The sequence below is a fragment of the Miniopterus natalensis genome, chromosome 10 (genome assembly GCF_054644295.1).
Source record: "Miniopterus natalensis isolate mMinNat1 chromosome 10, mMinNat1.hap1, whole genome shotgun sequence".
NCBI classification, from domain to species: Eukaryota; Metazoa; Chordata; class Mammalia; order Chiroptera; family Miniopteridae; genus Miniopterus; species Miniopterus natalensis.
In genome coordinates this window covers 72,130,366-72,152,766 of record NC_142090.1, presented here as the reverse complement: position 1 = coordinate 72,152,766, position 22,401 = coordinate 72,130,366, and the positions used below count along the sequence as shown (strand labels likewise).

Genomic DNA, 22,401 nt, shown 5'->3' with positions numbered 1-22,401 from the left:
GCAAAGAACGGAACAGATGTGAAAACAAGAGCAAAAGCAAAGACTTAAAGTCTGCTGATGTTAACAGAGCTGGCTAACCAAGATTCTTGTGCATTTATAAATATCAACATCATTTACAAATACACTCAGCTTTATATTTAAGTGACATTTATTTTGCATGGGTAAATAATAATATATTCATAGAAAAATTTGCAAATATAGACAAGCATAAATAAGAAAATAAACATTCCATTGCTCAAAAATAGAGGAAAATACAAAATTCCATTACTCAAAGATAATTGATTACTATTGCCTTTTATTTTTTCCCAATCTTTTCTCTATGTGTGCATGTTCTGACATAAAAAAGTCATACTGTCTCCTATTTTATAACCTGCTTTATTCATTTAATATATCATAAACATTTTCTCATGTAGCGAGCTAGCATTCAACATCATTTGCTTGTTAATCCTCACCTGAGGATATTTTTCGATTGATTTTTAGAGAGAGTGGGAGGAAGGGAGAGGGGGAAGGAGAGAGAGAGAGAGAGATTGATGTGGGAGAGACACATTGATTAGTTGCCTCCCGCATGTGTGTGCCCTGACAGGGGCCTGGAATCGAACCTGCAACCCTTCAGTACACGGGCCAAACGCTCTAACCACTGAGTCACATTGGCCAGGGCTCAATGACATCATTTTAATGGCAGCAGTGAACTTAAATGCATAATAACCAATCTTCGATCATGGTATACTCATGCTCTCGTATATTTTTCAGTTTTCCCGTATTTTCAGCAATACTATAAGCAACACTCAGGTAGATAACTCTTTGCTCACTGTCAAAATTATTATCTCCAAAAAACTACTTAGAAAAGGAATCGAGTATTTCCCTGAAGAGCGGTGGAAGTCTGGATCCTTTTACTCTTTGAAGTTGAATCTTCAGAACCTCTGGCCCAGGGAGTGCCAGGGAGACCCAGGGGCCTTATACAGCCCAAGGACAAGACTAGCTGCTTCTAGTACCATTGTCCCCAATTCCACTTTTCCTTACACTACCCTTCTAACGATCACACATTATTTTCTCATACGGAAATTCAAATACTTGATGAGGTTTTACTAATAACGCGAAGTGAGGAGAACGGTGTGGGCCAAACCTAGATACCTTTGTTCCCACCCAACCTTCCTTTCATGAGCGTCTCTCATTACTGCTACTTTTTATGTTCCAGAGGAAATGGAGAATCCCCCACTTAGTTCTTAAAGCAACACATAATAGGAACAATCGGATTTGGGTCAAATCCAGTTGCTAACAACAGAATTGCCTTTTATGAGGGTATAAATCCCATGGTGTTGGATTCAATGGGAGACTGCTTGTTGGGGTGTTGTAGACAGACTCCTGGAGGGGAAAGGAAGCTGAACTACAGTGATGACCTCATTTTTAAAAACTTTTTGGTTGCATAGACTTTACTCTCGGTTCAGTTATTCAAACTCTGAAAACTTTAAGCCCTGACCAGGTGGCTCAGTTAGTTGGAGTGTCATCCTGTACACCAAAAGGTTGCGGGTTCGATTCCTAGTCAGGACGCATACCCAGGGGTTGATCCCAGGTCAGGACACATAAGGGAGGCAACCAATTGATGTCTCTCTCTCTCTCAAATCAATAAACATAATCCTCGGTGAGGATTAAAAAAAACTTTAAATATTATCTTGAGGAATCCAAAAATAATCATCTTTACCCTGTTGAGTGTATTGAGTGCAGCAGTTGCAGCCACCAGTGCAGGCTCAGCCTTGAGCAAGTCGGCCTCACACTCTTTCTGTTTCTGGGACACTTCAGTCTGAATGGCTGTCACCTAATCAGGGAGGAAAAGCACACAAACCCACAAGCACAATTATCATCTCGGATCTCTCTACTGAAAAATGTAGGCTGAATTAGATGTACTTTCAAGAATTCATCTGTCTACATCTTACCAGGTGAGGGTTTTGTCTGAAAACTGATTCCTTTTAGGCACACTGCATATACAAAGCTTGGCACATGCACAAAATACACAATGACAAATGCCAACACCGACTGATTCAAGTACCAAAATGCCCCAAGAAGGGCTCTCATTTAACTATAGAGTGCTACTAATAAGAAAGGCAAGATGAAGTGAGTCCTCTGCTTTTCAATTTCCATTTTCAGAGAGTCCTGGGCAAAGGAAAACCCAGGCTGACTCAGTAACCTAGACTACAAAATATTCTTGCTAGAATTCACCACCTAATTTTCGCGAACATTTGCGTAAAGGCCACGTTGGCTCTTCTTCCGGAATAGATAAAAGCTTTCCTGTTCAACTGGCTAGAAGATACTGTTCTATGCTCTACATGCTCAACCACAGATAGAATTTGTGTAAAGACGAAGTACTGGTTTCTCTAAGGACCTGGTAAGGAACTATAGCTGCAAGAGTCCAGTTCTGTCTTTGGCAGTGGACCAGTGACACCGATGTCCACTCTATGGGCTCTGAGTGGCCAGGGAGAGCGAAGTTTTTGTCCTCAGTGGAAAAGTGAATTTCAAAGCCATGGCCCTGGGCAGCAGGATCTGGTCGCCATGGGAGATGGTTCCCATGGTGATGGGGAATTTGTGGAATATAAAGTGTGAACCAAGTGCATTTCTTCTGATGTGTTTGGAATGAACAAGTTTAACTGTAGCATAAAATTAAACACTGCTCACAACAAATTATGTTGTCTACTCCAGCTTTATTAGCAGTAATTGCCCATCTCCTGATTAACCATTACTTTGCTGTGCCTTTTATGAACATAATTGGTTCAGGGTAGATATGTGATCTCCTGCCAATACACACACGGCTACCATTAATGTAAATAAGAAAAGTCGGCATGCTTACTGAGGACTGCTCCAAAGCCACAGCTCTCAAAACTGCCAGGAGTGGACCATGGAGATGCTAAGAATACTCCATTTCCAGTGTGCTAGGGAATACCACTACAGACGAGAGGATGTGTTTGCGTGAGTGCGTTATTACCTCAGGTATGTATTTTCCTTAAGGGTATGATGAACCTATAAATGCTTTTTGTTATCACTTATAATAGCATCATCTTAAACTGAACTCAGGATCGTAGAGTTTTAGTATTAGAAGAAACTTTAAAGAGTTTTTCTTTAAGTGCTATTTCTATGAGACTGGGAGTTGCTACTCTTGTCCTTCTGACTCCTTCACTGTTAATGGACTATTGTTCCTTTGGGTAATGTTTATAAACAGAGCAATCTTGAACATTTAATAAATAAAAACTGACAAGTGCAAATAAAAAATACTCTAGGTCAACTTATTTCTCATTCCCAATACCTCTCAGGTGCAACAACACTAGAGCAGTGAAATGCTGTGTGCCTTACTGACCTGGGAAGCCTCAGTGTGCAATTTCCTTTGCCCCATGGCTCTGGGTAGTGTCAGCAAGGCTCGCCCTGGAAAAGGGGGAGAAGCTACCTAGATTGCTTAGAGTGAGTGCTTTTCCTCTACCACTGTCCTTTAAAGCAGAGACTTGGAGATAGTCTCACTCTTGGGTATACCAGAACTTTTATTAGTCAAAAGTTCCTTGCAGATGGTTCATGAAATTTAGTGGTGGGCACAGGAACAGAATGAAGTCACAATACTTGCTTGTTATGAGCAGAACTATATTCACCCAAAATTTAGGTTAAAGTCCTAACCCCAGTACCTCAGAAGGTGACTGTAGTTGGAGGTAGGGCGTTTAAAGAGATGATTAAGTTAAAATGAGCCCATGTGGGTAGGCCATAATCCAACCTGGCTAGTGGACAAACACAAGAATCACCACGGGTGTGCGCAGAGAGGAAAGATCATCTGAGGACACAGCAAGAAGGTGGCCATCTGCAAGCAAACGAAAGAGGCCTCTTCTTGAGGTTTCCCCAAGAGGAGAAACCAAACCTGCCAACACCTTGGTCTTGGACTTCCAACCTCCAGAATTGTGAGAAAATAAATGTCTGTTGTTTAAGCCTCCAGGTCTGTGGTATTTTATGAGAGCCCTAGCAAACTAATACACTGCTTTTACCTGCTTCCAGAGACTACTGGAAATTCCTGATGGTCCTCCAAAATCCAGCCCCGCCCACATTTAGGAAAGAAACACATATGAAAATGGAAGACCACTCAAAATCAAGGAGGATGACCAACTTCTGAAGAGATTGTGTGAGCAAATTTGGAAGGTACTTACACTTTTGAGGACTGCACTCGACTCAGCAAAGCAAGCAGTTTGAAAGGGATCAGAGGATTCTTAGGATTTGGAGCTAATAAGTCAAAGATGGAAGAACTAATTTTCACAGGCTTAATGGTGCTGGTGTTACATAAAGTCACTGCTGGCAATGCCAGTGGTTTGAATGGCCTTTTATTACTTTACGAATTTAAAGCAACCACTTCAACCTGCTTGTCTACATGGGCTGTCAGGATGCACAGCAAGGCAGTGTCTAAACCCCAATATCTGCTTAGTTATATTAAACATGGCAATATACCTCTTATTACTTTTTAATTACTTATCATGTATTAAGCCTTGAGACTCCAATTTCATAGGATCACAGAGTCCATATACACCTTTTTAATAACCACATAGAATCTAGCACCTCACTAAACATGTAACAAGTGTGAGCCCATAGCACATATTCAGTGTTGATTAATTCCTTGCCTCTGTGTGGTTTAATTACAAATACACCTTCTTTCCATGACTACCTAATTTAAAACAACTCCTTCCACCATTAAATCTATTTGATTTCCATCAGAGCCCTTATCACTACCTCAAAATATCTTGTCTACCAACGTGTCCTGTGTCTCCTGTCAGTCTTTTCCATTACAATGTAAGCTACATGAGGGCACCTCGTATGCCATAGATCCTCAAGAGCAGTGCCAGGGAAAGAATAGGTGCTTAGTTAGTATTTGTTATTTATAATTAAACTAAGCTCAGGGATAAAATAAAAATATCTGTAAGGATCACTTTATTACTTGGCATGGATTAGATATAAAAATAATGTCTTTTTCATGTTTGAAGAAATTTGCCAATCTGTGAGATGAGTTCTAATTTTCTGAAACATTTCCCCCGCTTTGGAAAAATGATTTTGCCTTAGGAATTCACATGCAAAAATGCAAAAAATACCTGCGGAGTACTTGTTATATTTTAAGATCTCTAAAAGGTATCTGTAGAGACAAATTATGCTATAATAATTACTAGAACACAACATATTTGTGTAATGCCTGAAAAATATCTCCTGAGTGGGATAAGTTTATGATAATCACACCATGTGTGATACCTAATTGCTTAATATACTAATATACTCTTAAAAACATCTTTCACTTACCTTGACTCAATGGGGACATTTATTACTAGAATTAGGAATTAATAATTGGCCATATCAAATGTGCCTTATCTTCCACTTCAAAACATTGGTTTTTTTTTTTACAAAACAGTTTATTTACAGTTTTTATTTTCAAAATAAGATTCAAGTCTTTAGTTGTGCGAGCTAAAGGCAAATATGCTCAATACACATTTAGAAAAAAAGAAAAACAACTCCATTGTCTGTGAATGAATGGCAACACCACTGGAAAAACTCCAATATTTTCTGGCACCATAAAGTGCAAGGATAATGGCATAATGGCTACTGAGTCTATTGCTATGAGCATGGCAGCAATTTATGATTATTTATTAACTAAGCCCTGATTATAATCTTTTGTCTAAAATAAGAGAATTCACCTTATACATATATACTCATTCAATTTTTAAACAAATATTTATTATTCATATGTTTACTGTAATATTTCTTTTGTAAAATAAGATATAGAAGAAAAAAATCCCTTCCATTTGAAGCTGAAGTTTTGGTAGAAGAAGACAAAAGAAGTTATATTTATTCCAGAATTGCTGGAACCCTGAGTGCAAAGAAAGCAGATTCTATATAATCTTAAAAGTGTTTCCAACAATAAAACATAATGCAAAATGCCAGAGCCTCAACTGAATCAAAAGGAACAAATTTAGCCTAGGATTTAATAATAAACTCAAGTTGTATTATTAAAATGAAAAATTTGAAAGCCATCTTGCAAAGTGACGGAATGGGCTTTGTTAACAATTGAGTTGCTCAATTTGCCTAAAAACTGAGAACCTTTAGAAACCTCAGAGGTGACTTCATGACCTTTACTGTATTACAAATAGGCCTGATATTCAAGATCCACATCCATTATATGCTTGAATGAGCTCAGTATTTATTGTTCTTTCATATCATTAAAGGAGCTAAAAGGTTGGGAAAATGCATGATGTAAAGAAAGGTCAAGTGGTAATCATGGTGTGAACTGCTGCTACATGTGTAACTATAATAATTCTTTAGGTTTTATGCTCCTTGGAGAGGAAGTTGTTCAAAATCATTCACCTACTAAGGTTTATTTTGTGCTAAATATAGCTCGGCGCTCTAAATTAGCCTGACCTTTTGCTCCTCGGCATCGGCGATGGCCTTTTCCCGGCTCACTTTCTCTGTCTGAAGGCCGATCTTGGTGATCAGAGCTTCAGCATCCTGATTTCTCAGCTGCAACTCAGCTTCTTGGGAGGCAAGTCTGGCTTTGAGATCTCCCACCTAAGAAAAAAGGTAACTATTTTGAAGAAACCCGCGTTGATAACAAATAGCAGATACGGGTTAATTTTTTCAATGAATTCAGGGATCCCTAGCAGGTTGTATATTGCATCTGTTTCTAGAGTTGACTTTAGTCCCATGTGTGAAAATGCGGCCCCATCTTTTGCCATACAGGAATAAGCAGAATAATGTTTTCCAATGGTTTTGTGGAAAATACCATTAATTATGTTGGCACCAACTAGAAGTCTATCTTCTCAACTCATTCTGTGCGGTCAGAGAAGCACTAACAGAGGCCCCACCCTCGCCCACGTCACCCTCGGCCCCTGCTTTCCTGGTCCTGTGCAGCTCGGGCTCAAGGCAGCAGAGTCGGGGGAAATTTTGCTTGGTGACAGCCACAAGAACCTGGCCTTCATTCCCCCAACAGAGAGCTGGAGGCTTCAAACAACGTAAAGACATCAAGACTCCTTGGCAGTTATCTGTTTACTTAATCAGTGGCTTATTTATTTTTAATTTAGCTAGCAAAACTTTTTATTTTTTATTTTATCTTTATTGTTGAAAGTATTACAGATGTCTTCTTTTTCCCTATTGACCCCTTCTACCCCCCCCCCCTCAGGCCTTCACCACACTATTGTCTGCGTCCATGGGTTATGTATATATGAATATAAATTCTTTGGTTAATCTCTCCCTACCCACCCACCCACACCCATCTTCCCTCTGAGATTCATCAGTCAATTGCTTATTTTGATGGAAATCCCCACAGACAGGTTTTATCTCTTCCCACAAACTAAGAAATGGCCTCTTGATTTTTCTTCACCTCATTGGACACTCAATGCCTACTCTAAGAAGAGCAAACCACAAGTGTCTTGTGGGGGGGATAGGACACCCAGGGACTGTCCAGATGTCAATTCCTCCAAGGGGTAGGGATGGGGGTGAGGGTGGGGCACTAAATAATCTCTAGGCTCTTGTGAAACTCGGTCTTCCTGAGGCATCAACAAGTTTACATACTCTAAAGAATGATTCTCCTAAGTTGGGGTTCCACAAGGTTCAGAAGGTACCACTGAGTTCCTAAGTTTGAGGATCATGTAAATAAAAGCAGAAATGAAGTGCTGGGGAGAAAAGCGTGACTTAGTCCCCAGAAACATTGAAAGCAGCTTCACACAGCAGGATAATTAGCTCTTCGGTCTACTTATTTTCCAGAACTATAAACATTACTATTTTGTTAAAATCATAGAAGCAAAAGAAACAATTATAACCATTTATTTGGACTCATTTGCTAAAAGCACTTTAGTGGTTCCATCCCCCTGCCACATGCAAGGACTCTGGTAAGCCCCACCTCAACACACGCTACTTACACTCCACCTAAAAAGCACAATGACCACTGCGACTACTTCCTGTACTATTCAAGTTAAAGCAAGACTGACTATTTAGCCTCTCTACGAACTCAGGGTAACACTGGCTAAATGACATTCGCTTCTCTGTTCTTTTTGGCCATGTGAAATTGGTCGCGTGTTGTCATAATCAAAAGAATTATCCAAGGAGAGTAGGAAGAAACTGTTATTTCAAGCCTTCATTTCAGTTTCTAAGGAAGCTATTAGGTCTGAAAAATCCGAAGTGCCCCTGTCCCTGGATGGGAGGCCTTATCTATGAAGAAATGTCACTAAGGTTATCTATCATGACCTAAGCTGACATCTAAAGAGGAGCCTGTTGCTCTAAAAGACGTTTCCACACAGGAAACTGTGCTTCCTATTCCTAATAAACTAATTTAAGAATTTTTCTTAAGAAGCTATTAAATTTTCCAACCATTCTTCAGATATTAAGAGCATTACATGCACAGATGCCTAATGAAAAGAAACCACTGGTAGTCCTTCAATCAGCACCTTCTGCCTGTTGTTTCCAGCTAAGGGGGAACAAGGAGACCCCAAGCAGCCCTGCACTTGGCAGTGAACTGCTAGTCGCTTGCATTCTCCCCCCCTTACCCCCCCAACTTAGCAACACACAACTGAGATGATGTTAGAAAACCACTCACCTTCTCTTAGCTCAACAGGGCTCCAGGAACATCTTTACTGGGGAAAAGGGTCTTGATTTAAGTGAGATAGAACTGGAGAGACAGGCAGAGAAAGGAGAGGGAACAGAAAGAAGGCAATGAGGAAAGAGTAATAGAAAATGTGCATCAAAAGGAAGAGTGAAGAAAGGCCCTCTGGAAAAGGGAAGGAAAAGATGCACAAACATGGATATAGTCTTTGGGGGATTCCCAGAAACCATTCTTCACGTCACTCAATCCTGGAAACTGACCTGGAAACCTCTCCACTCTGGTTTCTCTCTCCCGGTAGTGTCCTCTCTACTCACCTCCCGGTACAGATCAGTGTTTCACCAAGCAGCCATTCCTGGTATGTGAAACACAGAGGCTAAGAGGCCAATGGTGCTGTGGCCTATGGAATGCACGAAGGACATGGCCAAGGAGGCCTTCAACGTGAAAGGTGCCAACAAATGCTTCCCCGACCAGTTTGTGGCTTATTTTGGGCCTAGACACAGATGGGTCAGCTGCACTATTGGGGGAAAAAGTGGCTCGATCTCTTGAAAAGCAAGAGACTATGCCCTGATGCCAATACTCTAGAGAAACCCACTGGAATTTCTGGCCTTGAGGTCACCCCCAGTGACAACTGTTTGTTTCTCCAGCTCTAGGGCCCAGCTGGCTCAGAGAAAAGCTGGGCCATTCTCCAAAGTCTCCATATGCTCTCATTCTAACGTCTTTTGACTAGTCACAGAGGGGAAGCATGGGACCATGGGCTTTAGAGTAATACTGATCTGGCTTCAAACCCCAACCTTTACTGGCTCTGTGGCCTTGAACTCTTTAAGTCTCATATATGAAATTGCAGCAGCAACACCTATGTCATAAACTTGTTTGGTATTTAACAATGAAATTAGATGACAGGTGTATTGACATGATTAATATCCTATGTGAATTCTCTGATTACTCCTGGAGGTTAGAGGTACTATCTGTCCTTCAAGGTAGTAGGGGCCTTATGACTGAGGATGAAGGCGACACTGGATACTTTTATCTAAGAGAGATGGTGGCTAAAAGGAGGCCAGACAGCACAATTGAAGAAAACTTGACTTAGGGACCCTAATCATACCATCAACTCGAATCACATCATCAACCAGGAAATGATGCCCTCACTGGGGGTTGAGAATCTGAGACCAAAACAGGTCCTAGTTCCATCCTCAGGTGACAAAAATCCTAACAATAAGCCCAGAACACTGAAGCAATGGGAGACAAGAGAGGAGAATTAGCGGTGCCTGTTCCCTTCAACATCTCTCCACCGCCCTACACTGACGGAGGCCAAGAGAAGGTGTCTCTCCAAACCAGCGGTGATAAATTGGCCAATCCCTTTCTAGGCTTAGGAAACCAGAAACAGTGTGTTCTTTGTGTTCTTAAGCTGTAAAATTTTAGCATTAGGTATCTTTTTTTTTTAATTGATTTGAGAGAGAGAAGAAGGGAGAGGGGGAGAGAGAGAAAGAAACATTAATGAGAGAGAAATATGGATCGGCCTCCTCCTGCACTCCCCCTACTGGGGATCAAGCTTGCAACCTGAGAATGGGACCTGACCAGGAATCAAACAGCGACCTCTGGGTGCATGGGACAACGCTCAACTAACTGAGCACACAGGGCCAGGGAAGCATTGGGTATCTTATATAAATGGTTTGAAACGTTGCTTCAAAAATAATTTAAAAAACATTTGTAAGAGCATAGATGTTACTCAGTAATAATCCACCCCGGTCATACCTGAGAGGCTGTGGTTTTTAGCTTCTGGATGCCATTCACCAAGTGCTCTTTCTTCTGGGAAACCTCTTTTTGTTTCTTCTTCAACAGGTTCTTAAACAGGGATATTTGTTCTAGAAAACTCTTTGGGGTGGTATAGTTGTATCTTCTCTCATTTTGGTAATACCTGGTACTCATTTCATTGACGCTGGTGTGAACGTGTGCCATGAAAAGGCTAATAGCATCTTTGTCCGGAGGCTGAAAACACAAACATTGCAATTCGTGTGAAATTCTCTCAAGTCAAAGCAAAACTGCAATTAAAAAAAAGAAAAAGAAAAATTAGCGAATGTATATTTTTTTTCTAAAAGTGAGAACAAATTACAGTAGGATCAAGGAAAACTTAGTCTTTAAGAGACACCCGCAGGATTAGAGAGATGACCAAAGGAAGCATTCAGCTTTGCTAACCTCTTCTTGCCAGGTGAGCAAAGGATTTTTATGTGTGCCACACACCAAACCCCCAACACCAATATAACACAAGCAACTTGATTTTTAGCTACCAAGTGTGAGAAAGACAACAGGGAGAGACTGAGGCACAGTACTCTGAAGAGAAGTTGTGGTGTTGCTTTTAAATTCAACTTTAGGCAAAATAAACCAACCACCCTGTAGTCACTGGGGAAAAAAACAAAAGGCTGAAAACTGAGAAATACAGTTTTAAAAGAATCCATGTGAAAACAAACTGTATGTTAAGGAATGAAAGGTACCGCTTCTGGGAGAAATGTGATCATTTCTATTCTTATTTAGGGGGAAAAGCACGAGTAACTGTCCTTTGAAGACTTCTTGGGGAACTCTCCCCATCCCCCGCTATGTATTCTTCCCATTTTGTCCTTTGTGACTTCTGAAGTAGTTAACTTTTTAATTTGTAGAGTCACATCTCCCTCATTTTAATGATTATTTATTGCTTTCTGTACAAGATGAACCAGGTTCAATTAATCAAGGGAAGCCTAAAAATCAATTAATATGAATTAAATGAGCTACACCAACTCTTAGGAAAGTCACACATAATTTACCAAAGTGTTGTCAATAACACTCAGACATCTTTGGGAAAACTGTGCACAAGTGGCTGGTGATGCAGTTAAACGGCTCAGACCTGCACCATCAATATGAGAACCAGGGCTGCGAGGAGAGACGGGCCAGTTCTTGTCGTGGAAAACAACTGTTTCCTGAGCACTGTCTAAACACTTAGCTTTCCCACAGCATGAAAAATTCCTGAGTGGGTTTAAAAGACTGGATTGTTCTGCATATTAAAAATCCACTTCAGAAGTAACTAACATGTTTTTAAAGCAACAATTAAATCTTGAATACAAATCCTGACAATGCTTCATTTCTAGTAGATCTGAGACATGTATATTACCAAAGAGTGAATTCAGAAACATCAATTTATATGGAAGTTATATAAACCCAATAGAAATCAAAGAGCCTGACTATAATGTAAACATGGATGGGAGCCTGGCCGGTGTAGCTCAGTGGTTGAGCGTCAAACTATGAACCAGGAGGTCACGATTCAATTCCCAGTCAGGGCACACGCCTGGGTTTCGGGCTCAATCCCTGGTAGGGTGCATGCAGGAGGCAGCTGATCAGTGGCTCTCTCTCATCATTGAGGTTTCTCTCTCTCTCCCTCTCCCTTCCTCTCTCTGAAATATTTTTTTTTTTTAATAATAAATATGGATGGAAACTAACTCCTGTCCTGTGTTCCTGTAATGTAATGGAAAGGGAGCACATATCCTTCTATAATATACATAAATACCTTCCCAGCCAAGTGCAATCTCCTTACAGAGGAAAAAACGACAGCAAACCCTGGCCTCTGCCCAACCCTGATGCCTGTGAGGAGGCTCCTGGGCTGCCCTGAAAGCTCCTTTTAACAACAGTTTCATGTGTAAATCCGCGGTGGAAGAAGTGGTTTCCGGTAGAGCTGGAAGTGGCCCGAGACGACTTGTCTCAACGGGGCAAAATAACTATTGTTATGGGGCTTAACAAAATGGCACAGCATGGGAGACTCGCGGAGCCAGGGAGCAGCTGGTTGTAATTCACACTGTTTTTCAGAAAACTCTAATCGTTCCAGAACAGACCTCTTTGATGACTGGTCTTCACTGCATTCTCAATTTGTCACTTTCTCTTATGATAAGGTCAGTAGTGACAGCACTTCCTGACATTAACAGCTGTGGCTTTTAAAGGGTCATTGTCGAACTACTAATTGCAGTAATTTCATTAGCATAAATTATTTATTCTGCCATTCATTTCTCTCCAGTTTTCTTTGGGGGGTGGGTGGCGGGCAGGGAGGAGATGGCTGCTGGGCCTGCTGCAGGGATGGCTGGCTACACGAGGCTGTATTTTTCACTTTTCCGTGAGAGCTAGGAACACCATTCCTGCTACATTTGGCCCCTTCAGGAAAACCAGTTGATCCCATTCCGTAGGTACTTAGCAGCCAATCATGGTAAAGGCAAAAATCACTGTGCCACTATCAAGTGGTTACAAATCCAAGATTTCCCCACGAAGCAGCTTTGGAAAACAATGCTGTATTCAAGCATAATCAGATGCAAACTTGAAACTGCTTTTTCCTCACATTAATAACAAGTGCTTAATTTCTACTCTCTCAGTTGGCTCACTGTAAACAGAAAAACATACACAACTCTCCGTGACTTGGTGTGATGGTTCCCGGTTCCCCGCTGGTGGCAGTCGCTGACTGACTCAAGCCCCCGACTCTTAAAGCAAAGGCCCAGGATGTCTCTTCCTTACTGAAAATGACAGTCAGCCAAATTCGAATGAAGACCAATACCCGAGGCCAGAACTAAATTGAACATGGTGTTATACAGGATTTTACACCTTCCCAAGACCACCTGGGCCTTTTCTCATCTATTTGAGGATAGGCTTAAGTCCGTATGAGATTTCGGCAGTTTCAAGATAAATCTGGTTGTATTTGTTTTTGTCTTGACCATTTAAAATGATGTATCATTTTACATAATATTTCAATATTCCTCAGAAAGAGGATATTTTCCCCAAAGCACAGAATTTCTACTGCACAAGGTTATCTTTCTACTTTGTAAATCCATATGGAATAATCCTCATTTATATTTCAAAGAGAAAACTGTGCTAAAAATCATTAATAGAAACACTGCCAAAGTACCTGTATTAACCAAACGCTGTTTACTACTCTTCATGCTTGGCCTAATATTTAAAAAGGAACTTAGAGACTCCTGAAGGAATCAGTCCTTAAGGACAGCAGTAAAACAACTTTCCCCTTCGAGTGGATATTTTTTACAATTGGTTTGGAAACTGGGAGTCAAATACACCATTTATATGTTACCAAACCCTGCGACACATTCTGGGTTGAAGATGTAGTGGCATGTGGAATAACGTGAGCTCACTGAAAAAGCGAGCTTGTGTAATTCTTTTAAGTGGCACCACATCACCAGTTGGCCAACCTGCCTGAGAAGGACGCCCCCCACCTTGCTCAGATCTTCATCCCACCCCTTCCAACGCCAATCTCCCTCCTCAGCCAAAGAGCGCATCTTGTCTTACTGCTCAATAATTTCTCCTTTCATCAGGCCCTGCTTTCAAGTATGTCTATTCTTTATTTTGACTCAAAAGGCAAAAGCAGGGCTTGTCTTTTAACACTGATTTCTCCTGCCTTTTTTTTCTTGAATGTTCCTAACTGGAACCCATGCATTTCTCGGTAAGGTCTCCTCCCAATTGTCACTTGGAGCCCCATTCCCAGGGATGCCCCGAGGCCTTTCCTTCTCTCTCTCCTCACACCACACATTGTCCCATCTCTGTTTCCAAATCTCCCAAGAGGAGGAGCATGTGTTGACAGTCTTCAGATGAATACCCGCTGGTGCTGAAGTGTCGAACTATTTTGGTCATTCTGTCAGCTGTCATTTAGTTTAATACCAAGTAACAGAAATGTCACAAACATTTACACAGATACAGTCAGCCCACACCCCTGGGTGCAGTGTACACACTGACTGCAAATTATATGTCAACACACACCGAGCTGCCTGCCTTTCATGAAGCCTTTCTCTGTGGCTACGGGGGGTCACCTTGTGTAAGCACCTTCCACTCAGCAAATGAGGTCAATAATTAAGAAGAGCCCAAATTATGCTGATAACTTTCAGTCTTGATCAAGGAAATTACAACGAAGAGAGTGGTCAAGTGAGTGATCATTTAAAAATCGAAAAGCTCTTTCTGACCTCCACGGAGAAGGCACCACACACATTTAGAACAGGGACGCGGGGCACTCGGAATTATAATTATGGCTCCCGAGTAACAAATTAGGATGGTGGGAGAGTTAAGTAAGCGCACTGTGCTGAAATGCAATCGTCTGGCTAATTTGTTTCCAGGCGTCATTCAGCCCCACAGAAACTGTCAAGTGCTTCCTAGATTCCTATGTGGCGCTCAGCATCCTATAGGAGGCGTCGTGATACCACGAGATAGAAGTTAGCGCCTGCCCAGAGCCCTCTGGACTTAAATGATGCAAGTCCTGCCTCATCCAGCAGATGTCAATGGTCACTGGCTTATCGAAGCTCCTTCAGTGGCAACTGTTTGCAAAGTGGCACCTACTTTGACAGGAGAAAGCCTGAGCCAGGAACTTACTAAAGCTCTGTGCCCAATACTAAAGGAAACCAGGCTACTAGCTCTGATTTCCTCCCATGTGAGAAATTAACATTAAGAACAGGATACAACAGAATTTAAAGATACATACTGACTCTCTCCTTCTAATAATCTGGTTATTTTGAACCCTTTTTGTAATATTAGATGATAAAAAAAAGACCTACATAATTCCAGGAATGCAGTGAACCTAGAGATAGCCTAAGAAATGTGTTACTAATTGTGAGCATTATTTGTCATATTTTACAGTTTTCCAGATTTGAAAATATAAAATATTTCTCGTAGACTTTTATCTAATGTTAGTGTTATTTTCCATTAAATGGGCTTCCTTTGCCTCTTCAGGAAGACACAGAATCACTTTGAATGTCCAGCCTGTTCCAGGCACCTTTTCACCTCACCTCTCAGAGGCACCTGAAGGCAAACCTCCCTGGAAAATGTTTGCAATCACCACCCTTCCAAACTTCCTAATCAGAAAGGCACTAGATACAAGTAAGACTTCATTTCTAGGACGTCTAAATGAGACTTCCATATTTACTCTCCTTTTGCCTTTAAATCTGAACCCTTGACGTTTTCTTTTTTGGTTTCATGCAAACATTTTAAAATGTAATGGGAGGTGCAAATCTCCTCATGGCCCAATGACAAACAGAGCCTGTAAAGCATAAACCCATAAAACAAAGAGGCAGGTTCATTATTTGACGTAGAGAGTACTGAATTTAGGGGGGCTGATTTTTCACCTGTCAGTGCTGTCATGAGAAAACTCACAACTAATTGCCTTCCTTTGTTAAGATCAAGCGTTGCATGGCTATGGGTGGCTAGGTTTTTGTTTGGGATTTCAGCTGTGGATTTAAAGGATTTATATTCAGTAAGCCCCATTATGACTCAAGGAAGTAATGATCCCGGCCTTCTGGTGAGTCAGGGCATGAGTCAGACATGCTCACGTGCTGTGTGAGTGTGGGAGAGTATGTGTGTGTGCTTGCACACACAGACAGACACACACACACAGAGACACACACACACCTCAACTTGGTATAAAAGTGTCAACCATCATATTCCATAGACTGTAAACTAACAGAGATGATCTCATCATCTGCAGCAAACAGGGACAGCTTTCTGATAGGTGGTGTATTTGGAAAACGTTATTGAGGACTTTTCGACAGAGTGAGAGAGAGAAAGAGAGAGTGATATTCAGAGGCTGACACGACACGACATACCTCAATGCCCTTGATTTCCTCAATGAACCTCCTGCTGACCGAGACCAGAGCCTCCTGGGGCCACGCATGGAACCAGTCAATAGCCGTGCAGTTCACCAGGGCTGGGAACTTCCGAGCTCTAACTCGCAGCGTGTGACCGACCGGAGAGAAACACAAAATGATCTGTGGAGGCGTGGGGGCAGGGCAGAAACAGGAGTGTGATGAGTGAGCAGAGCGGTCACTGCGGTCCTAGACAATGAAAGAAAGGAGCACAGCCAACCGTGACATTCAGCCACCCCAGCCCTGCCGAGGGGAAGGCGGCATTAGCCTCCCGCTAATCAAAGGGCCGGCCTGCCCTGCCCAGCTGCCCCATCAGACGGACAGAGCGCTGCTGGGCACTTGCCTCGACATTGCTCTCTCTCCTTTTACACACGTTTGATGATTGTCATTAATAGTGGGAAACGTACCCTTTTCTATTACACGGTAACAGTAAAAAATAAAAACAAAAACCAAATCACTGTGACAAAATAGTGCCAATACTTTCATCTTCCGTCTCCTTTCACTCTCTAGTTCTTCGGGCTCCATAAGACTGTGTAATACACTTTCTTAAATAAAACAATGTTTTGTCATATTGATTATTTTGTTTTCACGTAACATAAAGTAAATTCACTTGAGTTCTTGACATTTTTAAAGGAGTAAAAAATGCAGCTTACCGAATGCCTTTGATAATATAGTTATAAATTTCTGGTTTAAATCTAAAGTTTTATTGAAGTAATTAATGATTTAAGAGTTAATTTAAATCTGAGTATGTTTCTACTCTCTTTCAAACGGTTTGATTTTTTTCCTGTTGCGTTTAAAAAATTCACACCATAAAGTCACCAGCCTATATGGAGCCATGTAATATCTCATTTAACTGATGTTTTTATGTTTATTTCATTTCCTATGGTTCTTCAACAACTCAAGAGGGCTAAATCCTAAATTCTAAGATATTTTTTTAAGAACGGGTAAGCTTAAGCTCACTAATCATGCATTCATTATATTCAAGAATCTAGTTACAAACTTATTAATTGCTCTCATATTGCATGTGCTAAGTTAACGAGCCTCAGTTACAATGCATAATTTTCACTTCCATCTCAGCTCATAGGTTTCTCTTACCAGCTCTCTTTCCTCCCCATACTTGAATATTTCTCCTTTCTGTCTGAGAAGGTGGCTTTCCACACCCAACTTATCCCTCCTTTGTGACAATTTTAGAAAACTTCATTTATACATAATTGTAGCAGAAGCAGAGTGGTAAAAAGCATCCTTTATTTGAGTTCCTATTTCCATCACATCTACAGATTACATTTCTACACTTGCTACTGGCATGCTGTCTGGATGGGGCTTAGCAATTTGTTTCGACAAGTCCTCCAGGTGATTCTGCCTCCCACAGCTGCAACCTAATAGTTTTATTTTTTTTAAATCCTCACGGAGGATATTTTTTCCATTGCTTTTTAAAGAGACTGGGACACACACACACACACACACAATCGATTGGTTGCCTCCTGCACAAGCCCTGACTGGGGCTGGGGATCAAGATTACAATCTAGGTATGTGCCCTTCACAGGAATTGAACCTGAGACCCTTCAGTCAGCAGGTCGATGCTCTAACCACTGAACAAAACTGGCTAGGGCTATACCTAATAGTTTTAAAATTACTATGGGAATACTTAAGTGAAGCATTTATATTTTCAATGCTTTTGCAATTGGTGAAATACAGCATCTAAGTCTCTATTCTACATACAGAGTGAAATAAAAAATTTATGGAATTTTAAATAAATTAGATAACCATTAATAACCTAAATTCTACTATTTAAAATAGATGCTGGGAGCTAAATTAGAGAAATATACCTGCTCATCAGTACTTCCTCAGAAAGGAAGGCCAGTCTCACACAGCCTGGAGGAGTGCAATTATTGACCCAATTCACTGCTCAATTTCTAGTTTTGCTAGAAACCTAGCACAGAATTTATCCTGCCATCCAGTTTCCTTGGTAGTAGTCTTATGTGAGATTTGTTTTTTTGAGAGCCCATGCTAATGTCTGGGAACTGTCCATTGTTTTGGTCTTTTCTAAAACAGTCTCTACAATTTTACAGATAACCTGGAGCAAACCTGAGTTCCTTTTTCCTTCCTTACCTTTCCTTTTTTTGCCTAATTATTTTGGCTGGGACCTCCAGCGCTGTGTTGAATAAAAGCGGTGAGAGCAGACATCCTTGTCTTGTTCTGGATTGTAGAGGGAAAACTTTCAGCTTTTCACCACTGAGTGTGATGAATATTGCCATATGCCCCCAAAGGAACCTTCCAACATGGGCTAGGCAGGTTCCCAAAGGAACAGAGCTGGGATTGCAACAAGTTTAGAGAGTAGGTTTTAAGACTCTTAGGACTTGTTTTAAACTACGTGCTCCACACAAACTCTATGAAGAGCCGAGTTCAGTCTGAGACTTCCTTTCTTTGAAGCGCACCTTGAGTTGGGAGATTTGGGGAGAAGAGCGCCCCCCTCAACCTGACCAGGTGTCATCTACCTCTTAAGTATTGCAGGCCACGGAAATATGCTCCCCCCCAACGAGTTCCTGCGATTGCAGATGACCAGATTGGCTTACGTTACTTCCCAGCAGTGGATTAGAAAGAACAGTTGGTTAAGAAAATAAAGTTAAAAATGTCTCAGACAGCTGTGCTCTAAAAGTAAATTCTCGCAAATAAAAAGCAAACCCTGAAATCACCATCTATGTATTTCCTACAGCTCTAACATTTGGATGTCAGAAACTCGCCTTGGAATCCATACCATAGAATTTTCTACTCTTTTTTCCCCCCACTACACAGGTGTTATGACTCATTTGCAATAACCCACTTTTCATGCTGCTTTGTATTATGCTTCAATTTCTTTTACAGAAGACCCCATTGTAAGTACGTATTTACTTGTATATCACTACCAGGACTGAGTCCATTTCCTCTTGTAATGGGAATCTGAATTGCTACCGTCACTCTGTATTTTTTTCCAGTTGATATAGTTTATTTTCAGATAGAAGTAACCCTCCCACATATTTACTTCAGAAGCTTCTATCTATAACTTATGCTTGCATTTATCCTCAAAAGTCTCAGTATTTTTCAAGCATGACAAGATCTGAATCTTACTTAGAGAACCCTCAGAGGAATGGAGATTAGCATAGAAAATACTCCCCAGTTACCATCTTTATAACTTCCTATATCATCCTCCATCTAATAACTTTGTAATTTCAGTTATTTTTATGAGTTGCAACAGCATCTTCAACATACACACTTTTTTTCTTTTCTTTTTTGTTAAATGATTTTTTTTTAATGTCTTTATTGACTTCAGAGAGAGGAAGGGAGAGAGGGAGAGGGAGGAAGGGAGAGGGAGGAAGGGAGAGAGAGAAACATCAATGAGGAGAGAGTCATGGATCGGCTGCCTCCTGCACGCCCCCTACTGGGGATGGAGCCCACAACCCGGACAGATGCCCTGACCGGAATCGAACCTAGAGCTCTTGCATCATAGGTCGATGTTCAACTGCTGACCCATGCTGGCCAGGCGAATATATACACTTTCAATAAATTTTTATATTTTATTTTTAGGCAACGCACAAAATTACTCCCATAACCTTTTACTTGTGAATACTGGCCAGTACAGCTTTTTTTCAAGAGATAATATTTTACATTGGGGAGTTTTAGTTGTTTTCTTTAAAAAACAAAACTCTTCAATTCATAAAGAAATTGTATGTGGAATCCAATACGTAGCAAAGAGCAAATCCATACCTAAGGAGTAAAGACAGTAAGAGTTATATTCCCCATTCTATATTCCCCAACCATGTTTTCATATATATATATACATGGACTATATTCCCTCATCTCAGCTGCCCTGCTTGTCTTCGGGGCTGCACTGTCCACACACTACTTTCCAGATCAGTCTGCAGACCCATAACCTCATGTCAGTGTTTATTGTTTTTTTGTTAAAAACAGAAAACCAGATGCCTGATTATCTACTGAATAGGACACTATGTGACAACTCTACTCACATGTGCAGTTGGAGAAACAAGACCCAATACTGTCCTTGCAAACCCATAACCAAATGTAAGCAAAATGTGAAGAGCATGAACATGCTTTTTGAAATGCAAATTCAATATAAAGAGACATCCTTTCTTCTGGAATTAAGCCCTTCATGTCGGGTGTTAAAATTCTCTTTCATCATATAAAGTAAGGAGATGACCTCTACTAATTCTTTGAGATACTTCCTCATCATTTTTCCCCAGTAAAACCTTTACTGTCCTGTCTTCTATTATCTTATGAACTCCGTATCTCACATATGCTTAGTTGTAATTTTATACTTGTTTGTGCGATTTGGGGATTGATGCCTGTATTCCCAACAATGAGTTGGCTGCTAAAATAAACAAGTGAGCATCCCTCCCTCCTCCCTCCCCTTGTCCCTCATCAGCTTTCTTATATATCTACCATAATCAGTTAGGAAATTTGGCAAGCAAAAATAATATAAAAACTGAAAAAAATAATAAATAATAATAATATAAAAATTGAGAGAAGAACTTAAGAATTGTGGGAGCCTTCTAATAAAAAAGGCAAAGAGAGAGGTAAAGAAAACAGTGAGAGATGTGAAAAAAAATTTAGTTCTGAATATGTACTTTGTATGTCTATATATACATACAGAAAAGTGGAAGGAAATATACCAACATATGATCAGTAGTGGTCTCCAGGTAATATAACTAAGCATAGCCTTTATTTTGTTCACGTGGTTCTGAATTTTTAAATTATCTACAATGAACATATATTTCTTACATGATCAGAAATAGATCTCTCAGATAGATAGACCAACTGACAGACATATAGGCAGACAGGCAGACAGATAGGCACCCACCTAAATAGGTAGGTAGATATATAACAAGATAGACAGATAGCTAAAATCTTGGGAAAGAATCAGGGGCTGCTACATTTATCAAGTGTTCTTTTCCCTATGGCTTCAGATGGCCAGGAAGGCAGGCAAGAAAGAAAAGCTCTGGGGTTACCTAAGGCAGCTGGAGAGAAGGTGGAAGTGTTAGTTGCAAGATAAGAATTACGTAAGACACATATACAAACGTGAAGGAGAGAAGGCATCTGGCACTCACTCAGGCAGTGCAAAGACACACATCTGATCGTCATTAACGGGCACTGCCCTGTGGGATTCACAGGTCATGTTTTGCATGCCAACAGGTTCCCCCTGCCCCTGCCTTCCAAATGGGAGCCGGCTTTGGGTGGTGAGCATGGGTAATGGGGTGGCAACTTCACATCATTTAGCTTGACCTGCCAGGTGTGCTCAACAACCCTTGCAACGCATTCAGCTTCCAGGAACATGAGCAAAGGAAATACCAGTTCATCAGAAACTTGGAGTCTTTAGCACATGCTGGTGGATATCATGACATATGAAACTTACATGGAGCAAATCCAGAATTCTTAAAAAAAAAAAAAAAATTCCAAGGACTGGGTAATATATATAGATTAAGGAGAAAGAAGCCGCCATTTTCCAGCCAACAGGTGACCCATTTTAATGCCATATTATTTCTCCCTCCGGGTAAGGTGCTGACCGCTAACCTTTCTAAAAAACTGAGTGACAATACCAAGAAAGGTCAGGAGTGTTTGAGGGAGATATACCCTTCCTGCTTAGCATTAAAGAGCAAAACAAAACAAAACAAACAAACAAAAAAGCCCTCCTACTCATTTTAGTAAGAAAGAGACAGATTATTTAATTAGTAATCCTATGACAATGGGGGGAAATGACCCATATCTAACTCCAAAATAAATTCTAGCTTGTACAGAGGTAAATACTAAAAATGAGACAAGGCAGAAGAGTAGACAGGAATAGAGAAGAATTGGAAACTGATCTCAGATTTGGTAAGCCTGCCTCAGCTGAGATCAAAGGAAACACATAAGGAAACAACTGATGGATTTCACAGTATAAAAATGTAAAATTTCTGTACATTAATCTCTACTACATAACTATTAGTGAGTTCAGGAGGAAAACAGAGTTATCTCAGTAGATGCTGAAAGGAATTTAATAGGTAGAGACTTCCTCAACAAGATATCTATCCTGACGCAAAGCCAACATAAGACAGAAGAGTGAAACATTGGAAATGTCTTCCTTAATGCAAGACTCAAAAATCTCACTATTGCCATTAATTATTATCTACACTCTTCTGTAGA

At 40.7% G+C, this 22,401-nt stretch overlaps 1 protein-coding gene across 1 annotated transcript in view; it reads right to left on the bottom strand.

Moving 5' to 3' along the window:
• DNAH11 (dynein axonemal heavy chain 11) overlaps positions 1-22,401 on the bottom strand; it is a 203,131-nt gene that overhangs the window by 57,380 nt on the left and 123,350 nt on the right. Inside the window, exons 55-58 of the mRNA XM_087820874.1 lie at positions 16,192-16,353; positions 10,343-10,576; positions 6,415-6,561; positions 1,700-1,813 (exon numbers count right to left, since the gene is read on the bottom strand). Coding sequence (XP_087677000.1) covers positions 1,700-1,813; positions 6,415-6,561; positions 10,343-10,576; positions 16,192-16,353 — 657 coding nt within the window. The remainder of the gene's footprint in view (positions 1-1,699; positions 1,814-6,414; positions 6,562-10,342; positions 10,577-16,191; positions 16,354-22,401) is intronic.